This window comes from Panthera onca, chromosome C2 (genome assembly GCF_046562875.1).
Source record: "Panthera onca isolate mPanOnc1 chromosome C2, mPanOnc1 haplotype 2, whole genome shotgun sequence".
NCBI lineage: Eukaryota > Metazoa > Chordata > Mammalia > Carnivora > Felidae > Panthera > Panthera onca.
This window is the reverse complement of record NC_138347.1, coordinates 93,284,174-93,303,356: the sequence shown is the minus strand read 5'-3', so window position 1 is coordinate 93,303,356 and position 19,183 is coordinate 93,284,174. Positions and strand designations below refer to the sequence as shown.

General features: G+C 33.6%; 1 protein-coding gene across 4 annotated transcripts in view; it reads right to left on the bottom strand.

Annotated features, from left to right (window-relative positions):
• SPATA16 (spermatogenesis associated 16) overlaps positions 1 to 19,183 on the bottom strand; it is a 240,811-nt gene that overhangs the window by 158,711 nt on the left and 62,917 nt on the right. For all 4 annotated transcript variants that reach the window (XM_078432157.2, XM_078432155.2, XM_078432156.2 and 1 more), the window contains exon 3: positions 5,439 to 5,584. In XM_078432157.2, coding sequence (XP_078288283.2) covers positions 5,439 to 5,584 — 146 coding nt within the window. The remainder of the gene's footprint in view (positions 1 to 5,438; positions 5,585 to 19,183) is intronic.

Below are 19,183 nucleotides of genomic sequence, written 5' to 3'. Positions count from 1 at the left end.
TTAATATAGTTTGCTTCAACTCTACCATCTTGCTATTATCTTCCAGTATTCCATCCATTATTTGTTCCTCTCTTTCACCTTTCTGACTTATATTTAGTTAATTGAATCTTTAGTATATAATTTTAAGTCCATTATTGACTTGCTAGCTATACTTTTTCTATCTTTTAATGGCTACTGTAGGGATTATAACATGCAACCTTAATTTAACACAGACTACTTAGAGTTAATATTGTACTATGTTATGTAAAAGTCTTAGTAGTAAAATGACATTTGTACTCCCTCCCACAGGCCTTTGTGGTATTGTAGTCAAATATTTCACATCAAAATATGTAATCTTATTATTTATGGTTTTTCTTTCAACAGTTTTAAAGTTAGTCCGTTGTATTCTGGCCTCTATTATTTCTGATTAAAAGTCATCTATTACTTGTATCACTGTTCTGTAGTATGTAATGTATTGTTTTCTTTTGGCTGCCTTTAATATTTTCTCTCCATGTTGGATTTTCAAGAATTTGATTATGATGTTCTTAGATGTGGTTCTTTTTGTTTTTATCCTGGTTGGGGCTAACTGAATATTCCTATTTTTTCATAAAATTTGGAAAATTTTCAGTAACTACTTTAATGTCTGGTTCCCTCTTTCCTTTCCCTTTGAGACTTCAGTTACATGTATTCTAGATTTCCTGCTACTTTACCTGAGGACAGGTCACTGAAGTATTGGTTAATTTTTTAAAATCTCTTTTTTCTCCATTCTTCATGTTGGGTAATTTCTATAATTTGTCTTCAATCTTTAGCAGTCTCCAAAGTTCTATCGGTACATTTCAAAATTTCAGATATTTTATTAATCTGTGTTAAAATCTCCATTTAGTTATTTTCTTAGTTTTTATTTTTCTGTGGAGATTCTCATCTCTTCAGTTATTATTACCATTGTATCTCAAGGGCCTTGGACCTATATTTCACAGCTCTTTAAAGTCTTTCTCTACCAATTCCAACATTTGGGGCAGCTCAGGGTCTGTTTCTATGACTTTTTCTTAAGTATGAGTCTTATTTAACTACTTCTTTGCATGTGTATTAATTTTTAATTTTATGCTGGACATTCTGGATGAAACTGTGTAAGGAATCAGATTATGCATCATCCTTGCAAATTTGTTGATTTCTTTTTTCCCCTATCAAGTAATTAAATGGTGTATACATTTTTTCTTGTCATGCTTAGCTTTAGTCTTTGTTAGGGCAGGTCTATTTTGGTTTTAAGCTTAATCCTAATGTGTGGTCCTTTCTAGAGGCCACGATCCTTACTCTTAAACATGGCCTTTCTGGGGTCTCAACTGAATGACTGAGGTACTCATTGAGGTCTTTTCATGTGGACACTCCACCATATCCCATCACTGCAGGTCCTCTCATATTTCCATTTAGCACTAAGTCTTGCAGCAGGGAATCTCTGCTACATGGAGCCTCACTCCTCACATTGGCTAAGAACCTATAATAAATCCTCATGCAGACTTCTACCCCATCTCCTCACACAGCTCCCTCTTCTTAGGCCACTTACCCTATAAATTATAGCTTTTCCCTTTTTCAGTCTAGTATTCTCATCTCTGCCTCCTCAGTTCAGTGAGACAACAATTTAACTTGTTATCCATCTCTCCGAATTAGGGCAGGAAAATAACCCTCACAAAAAACTGAGAAAATTGTGGGGCTCACCATGTGTATTTCCCTTCTCTCAAGGATCATAGTCCTGCTGTGACCATTGTCCATTACCTGAAAACAGTTGCCTAATATATTTTGTCCAGTTTTATAGTTGTTTACAGTGGAAAAATAGGTCCATTACCAGTAACTCTGTCATGGATGGAATAAAAAAAATTCATGGATTTATATTTAATTTTCACAAAACTTTATTTTCACAAAACTTTGTGAAATAATATTTGTGAAGTAGGTACTATTATTATAATCTAACTTCATAGAGAATTAAACTCAGGCTAACTAATGAGTGGGGGAGTCAGAATTTGAACCTAGGCAGTCATATTCCAGACTCTTCTCTGATTCAGTATACCATACTGCCTCTGCAACATGAAATTATGTTTATTTCCTTCATAGCATTTATCACATTATTTTTTCTCATGTATTTATTAATATTCATTTGTTTTTCACACTTTGACATTTCTTCTAATGTGTATAAATACCATACATTTCCTGTTACAACTGCTTCCCCACTTGGATAGCACAGGGTATTAATAGGCATTCAATAAATATTTGTTGAATGAATGAATGAATGAATGTAGATGCCACCATTATAAAAAAAAATTGAAAATAAGATCTTTTGTACATATTTGGTATTTTAGATTTCATCTTGCTTGCTACCTTGTGGCATCAAAATTCTGCATCAAAACAAACAAGAATCTATAGGTGAGAAACACGCAAAAAAGTGGCATGCATCATTAAAATCTTTACAATTATATACATCAAAATGTAATTATATGATAGAAAAAGAGTTACAGCATGATTTCTACTCTTGTTGAGAGTAGAAATCAATCTTAGGAATATTCAAACACTTCCTGATAAACAATGGCACTAATCTGATGAGGTAAGCACAGAATTGATGTGTTTCATGAATCTAGGCATCACTTTTGGTTGAAGTAAAAATATCATGGTATACATACCTGCCACTTTGGACATGTTATTAGGAAAAGAATTATTAATAATTGTTTCTAGAGCCTTTCTATCACTTAGTTTCATATTTTAAATATCAATACACATCTGATTAATTTCAAAATGTATCTTTGTTGAACTTAAAACCATAAAGTTATGGTTCCTGTAGTCTTCCACATGACAAAACAATATGCATTTAGTTTTATCAGAAGCAAAACTACATGATGGTTTTTAAGCTAATTTTTGTGCTAACAAATCTCCTAAAGATATGCAGCAGACCTCACATTTACATAAAATTAAAGAAAGAATGCTTTAGCAAATGCAAATAAATGCAAAAAAGGAATATTTTAATTTTGATTCATGATTAGTATCAACCATCACAATATGGTAATAATACAAAAGCAAAGTTCTGCATTCATTGTATAATTAATGATTGTAAGCTATTTCTAGATTGAGAATTCTGATTAATTAATTTTGAGAAATATATTTATTGATTATATATCAGTCTGTGTTTTAAAATCTGAGATCTTTAAAAACACTTTAATATTAGAATCATATGCACTGGCTTCTGCAGTTCTGCAGTATGACAAGCCCAGTAAAATGATTTATTTCACTCAGTGCATTATTAATTGTATGAATTGACTGTTTAACCTTTATTGATTTGCGTTTCTTATTTAATGTTCAACTTAGAAACAGAAGCAAAAGTTCTTATACTATAGAAAAAAAAGATAAAAGTTAATCTGAGTGTAATTGGTAAGATCATTTTACTATTCACCATTAAATATCCTCAGCAATTTTTAAGTCTTCAAAGAGTTCTCTTAGTTTTAAAACAAAAATTGCTAAATCTCAACAGTGAAATTATTGAAGTTTACCTTTGCATTGTTAGGACCTGTAGCATTTTATTGTTTCTTATATTTGGATTACAGTGCAATTTTACATTTATGTTCATCACTTATTTTTATAACACTGAGTTGATTTTTTATGTGATCATGCCATTTGGAACTCTTTTATTATTGAAAATGATTTAGGGGCACCTGGGTGACTCAGTCAGTTAAGCTTCTCTGACTTTGGCTCAGGTCATGATCTTGCAGTTCATGGGTTCGAGCCCTGCATTGTGCTCCGTGCTGACAGCTCAAGGCTGGAGCCTGCTTCAGATTCTGTGTCTCCCTATGTCTCTGCCCCTCCCCTGCTCACACTCTGTCTCTGTCTCTGTCTCTGTCACTCTCCCTCAAAAATAAATAAACTTTAAAAAATGTTTTAAAAATCCATCAAACCCATTCTGATATCCAGGAGATATTTTTCTTAAAATGTTGGCCATGCTGGTGGCCGTCTTTATGTGTGGTAAAAACCATGGAGAAGGTGATAAATAGTTACTTTCTGTGCATCTTCATTTATTATTGTTTACATATGCCTATAGATTTTCCAGGTCAGTTCCAATTTCATATATTTTTCCTCTTGTAATTACAAGTCACCCAAGTAGCCCAGGAATTCCAGTATTTTGACATACTGAAATATATGTTACATTTCCAATATTGATCCTTTCAAATGGAAATGGAATAAAATTATTTGACAGACTGCATGTCCCAATATTGGGTTTGGAAACTATGGATGCATAAAATGCTTCCAGAAAGTATTGGGTTGAATTTTCTTTTGGTGTCAAAGAGACTCTGCCTTGAGGTTCTATAGTTGACTTAAGCAGGGAAATTTCTTTCAAGCAGGTTATCTTGTGGATTTCAAAGTGATTTTGTTGTCTGCAGGTCTTTGATGGCAAGGGTAAGCCTACAGATTTGAGATTTCCTTATGACTGTGAGGAATCTTGGGGAGATCTTTTAAATCCTTATGGATGTGGAGCCATAAATAATGTTTCCCATGCTGGCAGATCTCCCACTTACAAGATGGGTCTTAATACAACTGATAGTTAGGGTTCCTAGTGGTTATTAACAAGACAGGCATTATCTTCTCATGTTGATAGTGATTTGTTATTTGTATCCAAAAGAAGTGCAGAATGTGTGAGACCAGAGAATGAATAAGACAAGAAGTTCTAGGTAAATTGCTCAAAGTTAGGCAAGGAAGGGAGGAGGCATCATAATTCTAAGCAAACAGCTATTTGAAAAGCATAACATAATCACTTTAGCTTTGCTGTATATTAAACTATTACCCATGGTAAGAGTAAGGCATTTAGGAAACAGGACATATGAGAGGTACATGTTTACAGAAGAAAAAGAGGCCTGGGGGATTCTGGGAAGCCACAAGATAACATAATGATCCAGAGTTCTGAAGAAGGATAGAACTATAAAAAGAAATCTTTAAGGAAAATGATAAAAAGTGTTTCACACCTTTTGACAGCTGTCACACCTACCCTTGCAAAGCATCCTTTGAATCAGACATCCTATCATCAAATAAACCATGTACTGTCAACTCTTTGCTTATGGTTTAGTCTGAATTTCCTTCCACCATTTTCCATATCTTGTGCATTTTTGGAAATCCTTCTCATCCTTCTCATCCCTCACTTACCTTATTCACTCCTTCCTCTCTTCCTGTAGTAATTTGCTACTCCAGATATCTGCCTTTTTATTTTGCCCTGCATTAGGTGTAGTTGTGTGTTTATTTCTTCCATTAGGGTTTAAGATGCCCTTTGTCCTCTTTATCATTATCTAGTTTAACATAAATCAAGTACTAAAGAAACGTTTTTTGTTTTGTCTTTAAATTTAAATGAAATGGAAGTTGATAATACAAGCTTACATAGTGCCCTTTGCTTGCATGAACAGCGTTTACTTGTAGCCATTAATACTTCATTTTACCTGTGTGCATGATTCAGGGCAAGGTCGGGTTTCCTCATGCGTAGATAGCATGTAACAAGCTTTGTCTCAATGAAACTTGCCACACTTGCTATATCTTCAGCAGATGCTTCAAATGGTTTTCCCAGAGCTGCCCCTTTGCTACAAAGCTTAAAATTAAAAAAAAAAAAAAAAAAAAAAAGACTTTAAATTTCCTGATAATCTTGGCATATAATTGATCTTTTATATAAGCAAAACACATATATGTATGCATACTTTTTCCAAAATATCAGTTAAATATTAATTTTTTGATTATAAATTAAATAAACTATTCCTATTCACTATTATGTGACTATAATATAAAATAAGTAACACATTTTACTGCAAAATGCTTCCTGTAAAACATTTTAAAAGAATGATATATTTTAAGAGGATGCCATTTGCTGAGAATGTCTATTTTAAAAATAAAGCATATAATAAGCAAAGATATTAACAGAAAACCAGGTATAAATCATATTAAATACCAGTACTTTTATGAAAACCCAGCAGAGCAATGATCTAGCACACTATCAAGTCTGATTTAATATAATAAGGGGTATCGGAAGTAAACTCCTAGGAACCATTAACGTGATCGGTGATTAATTTGAGTCTGAATCATATTCTCTAAGATGTTATTGAAAGAAAAGAAGTGAAAATTTATTAGAATTTATTGGCAGAGAGCACAGTATCTGAAAAACATGGCAAGAATGTGGAATTCTTAATAAAAATTCCAGGAAGTCAGTGGTTTCTGGGCACCATAGATAAACTGCAGATGAAGAAAATAATTAATTTTTTAGGAGAACCCCAAACATTAAGAAGGGTAAATAATATGACAATGATAGATTGGCACTTGTTTTCCCCTCAGAGTTTTCTACTGCTCTTTGGAATTAAGGCTGATGGGGGGGAAGAAGAAACCCCACTTTCTGTTTAGTGACCTTATTCAGAATATCTGCTTTTTTGCTCTTTTCTATTTCTATCTGACCATATACTGGGTAAAATTGTCTCATGAGGGATAGTAATATTTGGAATTAATATCTGTTTATAAATACCTTAATACAGAATTTCGTATATTCTAAATACTGTTTGTTTAAATGATATAGTTTAAACTAATTTTTCTTTTATAGATTAAGTCAAACTGGCTTATCATTTACATTAACATTATGGTCAACTATTTTTTAAAGTGAAATTTGTTTGAGAATGGCTATATTCTGTTCTAAAATGTATTTCTCTTAATTTTATCCAAAAGCTATAAGCTTAAATAAAATCTAGAGTCTAGATGTTTAATATCACTAGTTTGAATTGGTAGTTACCTGATACGATTATCTTTTGTCTGGATATCCTGTCAATTGTGAGAATTCATATTATTTAAAAGTTGTTTCCTATCTGGTGAAAACCGTTACTTCATTTATTTGGTCAATAAATATTTATTAAATCTAATACTAATTGCCAGACAAACATTACCACCTTAATATTTTAATTTGCATTAGATAGGTCTTTTTAAAATGAGTTTTGGGTCCCTCAGTGGCTCAGTCAGTTGACAGTGGGACTCTTGATTTCGGCTCAGGTCATGATCCTAGAGTCATGGGATGGAGTCCCACATTGGGCTCCACACTGAGCATATAGCCTGCTTAAGATGCTCTGTGTCTCTCTCTCTCACCCTCTGCTCCCCTCCCCCCCCCCCAACTTTCTGTCTCTCAAATAAATAAAAATTAAAAAAAGATAAAGTGAATTTTGGCTGGTTTTAGTTCTGTGTAAATTCCTATTTTTTTTAATCCCTTGCCTATTTCCATTGACATGTTAATCTCTTATTTATTATAAGAGCTCTTTAGACATATAAGCTATTATCCCTTTTCCTGTAAAAACTATGTATACATGATCAAATATAAGCGTCTTTCCTTCAAATTATCTTTTTTTTTTTTTTTTTTTTAATTTTTTTTTTCAACGTTTTTTTATTTATTTGTGGGACAGAGAGAGACAGAGCATGAACGGGGGAGGGACAGAGAGAGAGGGAGACACAGAATCGGAAACAGGCTCCAGGCTCTGAGCCATCAGCCCAGAGCCTGACGCGGGGCTCGAACTCACGGACCGTGAGATCGTGACCTGGCTGAAGTCGGACGCTTAACCGACTGCGCCACCCAGGCGCCCCTCAAATTATCTTTTAGAGGGGCACCTGGGTGGCTCAGTTGGTTAAGCATCCGACTTCGACTGAGGTCATGATCTCACAGTTTGTGAGTTCGAGCCCCGCGTCGGGTTCTGTGCTGACAGTTCAGAGCCTGGAGCCTGCTTTGGATTCTGTGTTTTCCTCTCTCTTTCTGCCCCTTCCCCATTCACGCTCTCTCTCTCAAAAATAAATAAACATTAAAAATTAAGAAAAAACAAATTATCTTTTAGAAAAATAGGCAAATTTAACTCATGTTCTTAAAAGGATTCTCAAAGTACATACTATAAAACCTTTTTCTCAATTATTTAGAAGAAAAAAAGGAAAGACGATTTGTGGATGACCTTAGTTTCGATGTTTTATAAAGATCACCTGATTAATTGGTAATAAAAGAGACAAAACATTTAACACTGATTTAGTAACTATTCCTGAGTCTGACCCTCACAAATGTCAAGGTGGTTATAAACACATCTTGAAATATACTTTAAGCACTGTAGTTTGAACATAGCAGCTTAGGATAGCATCTCCCTTCTGCCAATCTGATCCTTTAGGACCTAGAAATACCTACACGGACAATCTTCCAGGGGAAAAAAAGAAGATTTTTGAATGGAATAACTCTTCATAAAGCCCAAATCAGTAGAAAATGAAGTGAGTAAAAATTGTGTAGTTTTGTTAGTATATCAAAGCATTAAAATTCTAGACCTTCTTCATTAACTTTATCTTCTAAATGAAATCAGCACTTTTTTCAAGTCTCAAACACCCAAACCTCCTGAATTCTTCATATAAAATCTTACACAAATAAAACAATAAGCAAACAAGCCACCCATTGAGTGCATTCTTTGACCCTTCCTGTCTGTGTTCCTCTCTGATGTGATGGAGCAGATAAGCCTCCTTTCTCAGGCAAACTTTTTTTTTTTTTTTTGATAGAGTGGAGAGTGTGTGGGGTAGGAGGGGCAGAGGGAGAGAGAGAGAGAGAGAAAGAGAGAGAGAGAGAGAGACAGAGAGAGAGAGAGAATCTCAAGCAGGCTTCACAACCAGCAAGGAGCCTGCTGCAGACTGCTATCTTGGGACTGTGAGATCATGAACTGAGCTGACATCAAGAGTCAGAGGCTAACTGACAGCCACCCAGATGCCCCCTCAGGCAAACTTTTTGTGGGATGAAGGTGTGGGCTGTTCAGGGAGTAGTTACAGGATGACCTCAATGAGGACATTCAGATCTTACATGCCAAAAAATAGACCTTCAGACTATTAAAGGCTTTTTCTATAAACACTGAAAGTGAAGAATAAATGTTGTTAGAAGATCAGTCTTCTAACAACGGTAATATTCTCTACTTCTATAAAACTGAAGGCCAGAATAAGAATGAAAATGATCAACCTTTAGATTTATTTGAAATAAGCCTTGCAATTAGGCAAATTGTTATCAAATATGCTGAAATTAAAGGTAGGATTATAGGTAAATGTAGACAAAGTTTGGCATCAGTATTGTTTAAAAATTCCAGATATTTTACTGAATTTTTAAATTTATATGCAGACATTTGTACAGACTTTATTTCTCTAGAAGATAAAGGACTTTAGTGTGGTATGAGTTGAATGTAGGAAAGGTGACTTTGTTCAACTAATATTTGCCTGAAATTATATACGTAAGTCTTTGGTAAAATAAGTCATGAACACAACAGAATAAAAACCTTTAGACTATTTGATAATACATCAGTGAGGAGACTTTGAACTGGGAAATATGATTATTGGGTATTAATTTTTTGTTTCCAAAGGAAGACTAAAATATTTTTCAATGAAGCATGGACAAATTAAAAGAATATTATTTAAGGGAAAATACAATGAAAAATCCTATGGGTATAGTTATTGTCCTGATGAGAAGCTAAATATTAAAATTTCAGTAGTAAATTAGAATCACAGGTTCAAATTTTAATAACAATATACATATTTATAAAATATATATGATAATTTTCTGAAAACAAGATAATACTTTGGAGTTATAAAACATTTTTTTCTAAAATATCTCAAGGTTCTCTTAAGAAATAAATATCAAAATTATTTTCAGAAATTTTGTTATAAAGAAATTTCAAGGTTTGTTTAAAAATACAGATAAAAATTGGGGTGCTTATTAGGTGGTTCAGTCGGTTAAGCGTCTGACTTTGGCTCAGGTCATGATCTCATGGTTCGTGGGTTCAAGCTCCGCATCATGCTCTGTGCTGACAGCTCAGAGTCTGGAGCCTGCTTTGGCTTCTGTGTCTCCCTTTCTCTCCACCCCTCCCCTGCTCCTGCTGTCTCTCTCTGTCTCTCAAAATCAAATAAATGTTAACACACACACACACACACACACACACACACACACACAACCTATAAAAATAACACAAATCCCCATAACAGCAGAAATAGCCAATATTAAATATTATATTGTGGGTCTTATTCTTAAAATGCAACCATGTATTTTTTTTTAAATTTAAGATCAGCATTATCAAGACTAATATTGTTAATAGGGTTCTCCCCCTTTTAGGATATTATATGATGAGTGCTTGCCCACTATATTTCTGAAACATAATTTTGAGTGATTCCTGAAGATCTAGGGAAGAATAATAAATTTGAAAAATATGCATTATTTTAGTTAACAAATATCCACAAATAAGAGTATATGTCATCCATCCAATAAATAATTTTCAAGGTTTTTATATTGTTTTTGGAGTCACAAAAACATCTAAAGATAGACAATAATTTATCCATAACTCTATCACAATGTGTAATTGCCATTAATTTTTGATATATTTCTTTCTTTTTTAATGTTTATTCATTTTTGAGAGAGAGAGAGAGAAAATGAGCAGGAGAGGGTCAGAAAGAGAGGGAGACCAAGAATCCGAAGCAGACCCTGTGCTGTCAGCACAAAACCCAACGCAGGGCTCAAACCCTCAAACCGTAAGATCACGACCTGAGCCAAAGTCAGACACTCAATTGATTGAGCCACCCAGACGCTCCCCCCTACCTTTTTCTTTAATGTTTGGCATATTTCTAATATCCCTGATAATCACAGGTGTAAATATCCTCAACAAAACATTAGCAAACCAAATTCAATAATACATGAAAAGGATCATATACCTTCGATTAAGTGGGATTTATTCCAGGGATGCAAGGATGGTTCAACATATACAATCATTGTGATATATCACATTAATAAAATGAAGAATTAAAAATCATATTACCATCTTAATAGATGCAGAAAAGGTATTTGACAAAACTCAATATCCGTATATGATAAAAACTCAACAAAATGAGTATGGAGGAAATGTACTTCAACATACTCAAGCACGCAGCTAACATACTCAATGATGAAAAGCTGAAAGCTTTAAAATGAAAGCCATGAAAAGAGTAAAATCTTGCCATTTGTAACAACATAGATAAATCTTGAGGGTATTATACTAAGTGAAATAAGAAAGGCCGACAAAGACAAAAACTGTATTGTCTCACTTGAATGTGGAACCTCAAAATCACAAAAAATGAATAACAACAACCAAAACCAAGGTAATATATATACAGAGAACAGATTGGTGGTTGCCAGATGTGGGAGGCAGGATGTGGGCAAGTGGCTAAAAGGAATCAAAAGGTACAAACTTCTAGTTACAAAATAAATAACTTTATGGAGGTGTAATGTACAGCATGGTGACAACAGTTAGTAATATTATTGCATATATGAAAGTTGTGAAGAAGTTAAATCTTAAAACTTCTCATCACAAGAAAAAAAATTTGTAACTATGTCTGATGATGGATATTAACTAGACTTACTGTGGTGATCATTTTACAATATATAAAAATATCAAATCATTGTATCACCTGAAATCATCAAATCACCTAAAACTAATATAATATCGTATGTCAATTATACTTCAATAATTAAAAAAAACATTGAAAAAATTTGTTTTGGCATTTTTCTTTCCATAATTTTCATGTTTTTTTATCATGATAAATTATATATTGTATATAATTTTTGTACCCTTTTTTCATATGCTTTGCTTCTTTTTATATGTCGTCAATGAAAAAACCAAAACATACTTAAAATATACTCGTGTAAAAATTATAGTTGGGTATTTCAATATCCCCCTATAAGCAAATACTAAAAATACTCTAAAGAAAATCACCAAGGACACAGAAGATCTGAACAACACCACCTAATCACAGCAGAATACATATTTTTCTTAAGCACCCATGTAAAAGTCACCTATACAGACTATATTGTGGGGCATAAAGCAAACCTCAACATAATTGAAAACACTGAAATCATTCAGAATATATATTTTTGGACCGTAATGGAATCAAAACTCATCAATAGAAAAGAAAAAAATAATAATCCCCTTTGAAAGTGGGCACAAAACATGAATAGACATTTCACCAAGAAGGACATACAGATGACAAACACATACAAGATATTTGACAATTTACTGTTCACCATCATTAATCATTAGAGAACTGCAAATTAAAACTGCCAGTTATAACTACAGAATGGATAAAATAAAAAATAGTAATGATACCAAAAGCTGAGAAAGCTGAGAAACAAGATCATTCACACTCTGGTGACAGAAATGTAAAATGGTACAGCTACCTGAAAAAACAATATGGCAGTTTATTTTTTTCTTTAAAAAAATTTTTTTCATGTTTATTTAATTAGTTTGAGAGAGAGAGAGAGAATGTGCACATGTGTGCACAGGCAGGGGAGGGGCAGAGAGAGAGAGAGAGAGAGAGAGAGAGAGAGAGAGAAATCCCAAGCCGGCTTCGTGCTGTCAGTGCAGAGCCAATCACACAAACTGAGATCATGACCTGAGCTGAAACCAAGAGCCTGATGCTTAACTAACTGAGCCACCCAGGTGCCCCCAATATGGCAGTTTCTAAATAAACATGCAACTACTCTACAGCTCAACAATTGGGCACTTATCCTAGAGAAATTAATGTTCACAAAAATCCATACATGAATGTTTACAGAACTTAATTCATATCAGCCCCAAACTGCAAGTACCCTAGATGTTCTTCAATGGGTCAATGATTTAACTGTGGTACATACATACGATGGGATACTACTATAATGGATGAATGGATACTATTTTGCAATAAGAAGAAAAAAGAGTGATACAACAACTTAAATGAATTACTAGAGAATTATGCTGAATGAAAAAAAGCCAACCCCAAAGGGTTACATACTACATTATTATATGGCAAAATTATAGGAAAAGAGAACAGATTAATGATTGTGAAGGATTAGTGGTTAGTGATGGGATGGGTGTTGCGGTTATAAAAGGCCAATAGAACAAACAGCATTATATCTTGACTTTGGTGGGAAAATACATGCATCTTACAAATCTTAAAACTGCATAGAACTAAATACACACAATACACACACATGAGTACAGGTAAAACTAGAGAAATCTTAATAATGGTAGATTGTATCAATTCTAATACTCTGGTGGTGATATTGTACTATATTTTGCAAGATCTTACCATTGAGAAAAAACTGTATAAAGAATACATGGGATCTCTGAATTAGTTCTTACAACTGCATACAAATGTACAATTATCTCAAAGTAGTTTAACTAATGAATTATCATGTTAGTATTTATGTCTCTCTAATTTTTCCCCCCCCTGCCTTCTTTTTAGCACACTTATAATCATGTTTAACTGGGGTTTTGAAAGATAAATCATATCTGAGGGACTTTTCTATAGGGCTTTTTTTCTGCATCAAATTATAGACTGATTCCTATAATGAGTAATAATAACGCATAATGAGGTTTGCTCTGAAGTTTTATTCAGAAGCCATTGTGAAAGGATGCATCAGTCCTTCCACATTCTCATCATTGTGGACTCTTCTCTGAGGACATTTGCCATGAGAAGAGGGCTGTGTTTAATGACAGGAATCACAAGGGGAAGTTGGCAAGTTCTTTTGTATAATGAGCTCATTATTTATTTTTTTTCTTAATCATCTTTCAGTTTGCTAGCACCCACTTCCAAGTAGTTTTTTTCCAAGTAATTTTTTCAAGAGGGGTTATGTGAATGGTAACTTTTCTGAGCTAGTGCACAGCTGAGAATGTATTTTTGTTAACATTACACATGCAAATTAACATGGCTGAATATACATTTCTTGACACATGAAATGAATGTTTCTCTGTAAATACACAGTTCTCCATTTATATTCTTGTATTTAGCAGGCAGAGAAGAAAAAACATAGCACTTTTAAAAAATGAAACCAGATATAATTTTTAAAAACTTCCTGTATTGAAATTTCTTCCTTTTCCTCAAGCATGTTGTATTTTTTCTATCTTCTTATAATTCAAAATATTGCTATCATAAGTTCAGATGTATTCTGTTCTCATCTACTTTACCTAGAAAGAGGTACGTTCTTTGTGTTTCCATACTCAGTTTTTTTTAACTTATGAAACTTTTTATTCAGTTACATCTTTGATTATTGGTCTCATCCTAACTGCTGTCTTTTCTTTCTTAAGAAAGTAATTTTTAAGTTGTGTCTTATGTCTCTACTCTTTAGGTTTTCTGATTTTTTTTTTTTTTTACCTCTCCATTCTAGGAGCATCTCAATATTGACTGCTATGTCATTGGCTTTATTTTCCTCATTATTAAATTCTACTTCTTTTTACAAAAGCAATACTAGTGATAACAAATTATTTAAATAGTACTTAAATAATTACAAGCAATGTTCTAAGTGTTCTCCCTCTATTACCCCATTTAATAATCACAATACGAAGCACTATTTTCATGCCCATTATCTTAGTTTAGGATGCTATGATAAAATACCATAGACTGGGTGGCTTAAATATCCAACAGTCAGCTCTCACAGTTCTTAAGACTGAGAAGTCCAAGGGGCACCTGGGTGGCTTAGTCGGTTAAGCGCCCAACTTCGGCTCAGGTCACGATCTCACGGTCCGTGAGTTCGAGCCCCACGTCAGGCTCTGGGCTGATGGCTCAGAGCCTGGAGCCTGCTTCCGATTCTGTGTCTCCCTCTCTCTTTGCCCCTCCCCCGTTCATGCTCTGTCTCTCTCTGTCTCAAAAATAAACTAAAAAAAAAAAAAAAAAAGACTGAGAAGTCCAAGATCAGGGTGCTAGTATGGTCCAGTTCTGCTGAGGCCCTCTTCCTGATCGTAGACTGGCTGACTTTTCATTGTAACCTCACATGGCAGAATAGCAGATAGCCAGAGAACTCACTGGGGTCTCTTCTATATGGACACTAATCCCATTAGTGAGGGCTGTACCCCCATAACCAAATCACCCCCAAAGGCTCACCTCCTAATACCATCACCTTGGGTATTAGGCTGCAACATATGAATTGTGGGGGAGGGGTGGATATAAACATTCGGTCCATAAAGCTCATTTCACAGATGAGGAAACTGAAGTTAAGAGAGTTTAAGTAATCTGCTCAGGCTACAGAATTAGTAACTGGGAGTTTTACCTAGATGTCTGGCCCTAGACTCTGTGCTTTTAATCACCATACTAGTGCTACACAATGTCATTCCACAAGCTACTGATTTATGATGAAATAGGAAAGTAACAGAGAATAAATATTCAGAAACTTTTATACCAATTCAACAGAGAAATATTATATCTGTTGAGTCTCATAATAAAAAAAGTAGGTTTTGTATTTTTGTCTTATTTTTACTTCACATTTTCCTAGTAATTCATTTTTACTGTATTTAGTAAAGTATCAATCCACAACTGATTGGGAGAAAAACAAAATGAAACAGAACTGGTTCTTCACCACAGATAGTGAAAAGAACTCTCTACTAAACTATTAGAAATTTAGGTAATTAGGTCATAAAGAGAAAAAAAACATTCAAGTTCTATTATTTAAAAAATGATTAAAAGAATAAAAAATGGTTACTGTTAGATATTTGTATGGATCTATCAGTCCTTACCCTTAATTTACAAAGATTATATTTCTCATTATCCATATTATTATGTAACCTGATTTTTTGTTTCTTTCTTTGAATATATAATAGACATTAATAAATACAGATGTATACCATATTTTTTTTGGATGGTGGCACAATTTTACTAGATCCCCATACAATATTTTCTCCAGTGAGAAATTTCTCTAGTGGCATTGAAAGTTCTTAGTGCCATAAATAATGTACATTGAACAGCCTTGTATATACATCTTTGCCCACACATTAGATTATTTCCAAATTGTTGTATTCTATATGTCATTATGTTTTCTTACATACTGGAACTGCTGAGTCAGGAGTATACATCACAATCCAAAAAAAAAAACACATTTAGATTATAAAAGTGCTCTTTCAGAAAAGTTTTTAAATGTTTACTTATTTTTGAAAGAGAGAGTGAGTGGAGGAGGGACAGAGAGAGAGGGAGACAGAGGATCTGAAGTGGGCCTTGCACTGATAGCAGTGAGCTGGATGTGGGGCTCAAACTCATAAACCATGAGATCATGACCTGAGACAAAGTCAGACACTTAACTGACTGAGCCACACAGACACCTCTAAATGTTATTCATTTTTAAATTGGGCTGTTCTAACTATTCTTGACCTATTTTTATTTAGTAAATATATAATTTGATTCCTTTCCAAATATGTAATCTGAGTTATGTTTATCATGTTTTTGTATCAGGTTTATGCTAGCTTTGTAAAACAAACTAGAAAGATTCCTATCTTTTTCAATGTTGTGGAATGTTTTGAAATAAATAGTTGAAAAAAATTTGAACCCAGTTCCTTTCACCTCTTTTTTCTTATTTGATTACTATTCTGTTCAGATTTTCAATGTTTTGCATCAATTATATTAATTTATATTTTCCTAGAGAATTATTAGTTTCACTCAGATTTTAAAATCTGTCATTACAGTGAAGAACATTATATTCTTAGAACATTTTAAATGTCTGTGTTATTAGTGCTGTCATTTCTTTCATTATCTGTACCATGTAGCTTTGTTTTGTTTATTCTTAGCTAGAATTGCCAGAAGTTTGATTATTTTGTTTTCCCTAAAAACAACAAACTCTTAGATTAATTTATTAATTCTCCTATTCTGCTTTCTAATTTATTGATTTTGGTTTTTATGTTGGCTATTTTTTCTCTCTTGCTTTCCTTTGATTTTGTTTTTCTTTCTTTTTTTCCTACAGTTCTTTCACTAACTTTCACTTTGTTTAGCTAAATACATAGTTCATTTATTTTAGTTTTTCCTACATGTAAGTTTGTTGTCTGCTTCTGTGATTCACTCAGGAAAAAAAAAATCATAGCTTTATTTCCATCTCTTTGCCAACAGCTATTTAAGACAGTGTGGGGGCTTATTAGTATTCTTTTTTTCTTTGTAAAGTTTATTTATTTATTTTGAGAGAGAGAGAGAGTGCAAACACAGGAGGGGCAGAAAGAGAGGGAGAGAGAGAAACCTAAGCAGGCTCTGCACTATCAGCAGCATGACGCCCAATGCAAGGCTTACTCCCACGGACTGTGAGATCATGACCCAAGATGAAATCAAGAGTCTGACCTTAACCAACTGAGCCACCCAGGCACCCCAGTATCCTTTAAAACTTTACTACTTACTTTGCTTAGTTACTTATAAGACTAAAACTTTTTTACATTTTTGTTAGTCATTTATATTTCATTATTGATGGATTCTCTACTCAGATCCTTTACATTTATATGGTCTTCAATGTTCTCACTATTTTTCTTGTTAATTTCTATGAGCTCAGTCATAGAAGCCTGATGTTTTGAAATGTTCTGCATTTCTTTTCCCATTCTACAGATTTAAACTACTTCAGAGAACTGCTTCTATCCCATGTGGTAGCCCTTTCAAGATACAGATGTTACAACTGCATAAGTGCAGTGTTGAGAGATCTTTTTTTGCTACAGAGAACAACTGTGTGTCTGAGAATAAAGTCAATCTAGAAAGAGTGGAGCCAAAAAATAGAGAAAGTGAAAAGCCCAACAGTGAATCCTGAAGGTATTCTCTTGAATCAAAATATGAAAGATAATTTTAAGACGTGGTATTTTTTGATTATTTTGAAAAAGTGAGACTAGGGGACTGGAAGAAATAAAATTATAAAAAATAAAAAATTAAATTGCAAAATGAATTTTAAACTAGAAGCAATAAGAATAAGTTACAAAATCAAGTCAGAAATGTGGACAATTTCTAAAAATATGAAAGATATTAAAGACTCCATTACTAATGAATTTTGATAATTTCTAAAACATTTATTAAGTATATAGTTACATTTAACTTCTTAGTATCTCCATGAAGTAGATAAAATAATTTGCCTCATTTGACAGGTGTTAAAGCCTATGCTGAAAGAGCTCTAATGATTTGCCCAGTTAGTAGCAGAGGCTAGAACTGGTTTTTTAAAATTCTTTTATTTTAATTAATTAATTTATGTATTTATTTTTAGATTCAAATCAGTTACATATAGTGAAGTATTAGTTTCAAGAATAGAATTTAGTGATTCATCACTTATATATAACAACCAGTGCTCATCATGACAAGTGCCCTCTTCAGTGTTCATCACTCATGTAGCCCATCTCCCCATCCACCTCCCTCCATCAACCCTCAGTTTGTTCTCTATGTTTAAGAGTCTCTTATGGCCCCTCTGTTTCTACCTTATTTTATTTTCCTTCCCTTCCCCTATGTTCCTCTGTTTTGTTTCTTATATTCCTTAAATGAGTGAAATCATATGGTATTTGTCTTTTCTGACTGACTTATTTCACTTAGCATAATACACTCCAGTTCCATTCACGATGTGCAAATGGCTACATTTTATTCTTTTTGATTGATGAGTAATATTCCATTGTACGTATATACCACATCTTCTTTATCCATTCATCAGTACTGATTTTTTTTTAATGGGATGTTTTCTTTCCTCTATATCTGGCTCATTGTCCTAAATTATTCTGTCCACTCCATTTTTTTTTTTTAAATTTTAGTACCTAGCACCTCTGTTAGACATCATGTAGACTTTCTCATTGCAACTTCCAATGAATTTTTTTTTTTTTTTTGGAAAATATGTTTTCTGGATTCCACCTGAGTTTAATGCTTCCTTTTCTTTCATACCATGTACAATATTTCCAAAGGCCTGTCTTTGTATAAGAGACTGGTCCAAGTAAAATGTTTGCTTGAGATTGGTTGGTGGCTTCTTCTTGGCTGCCTTTGTAGTTCACTGTGGTGCTGTTAGAACTTCACGTAGAATTGTCCTTCCCAGGAGAATTGGAAGGGAAAATGAAATAAAACCAAATTTAACCTCCAGAGTTCACTGCTCTTTCACCACCTCTTCTCATCAACTTCATATCTCAAGGTGAAATAAATTACTGCTTGTCAATTTCCATTTCTCAAATGCTAAAGTGATTAACACTTATGCATATACATTAAAAGAGAGGTATTAATAGTGGAATTACGGGATGAAATAGCACTGAGAATCCCCCAAATGAGCCCTTGACCAAAGCTGGGGACTGCTAGCATTCTAGTTACAAAAGCCCCTGTGTCTCTGAGTTGGGAATGCAATAGATACAGACAACAATCCACTTTTTATCATCTGTTCTTCCTTTTGTTTTTTTGAAATTCCACCTGGTGTCTG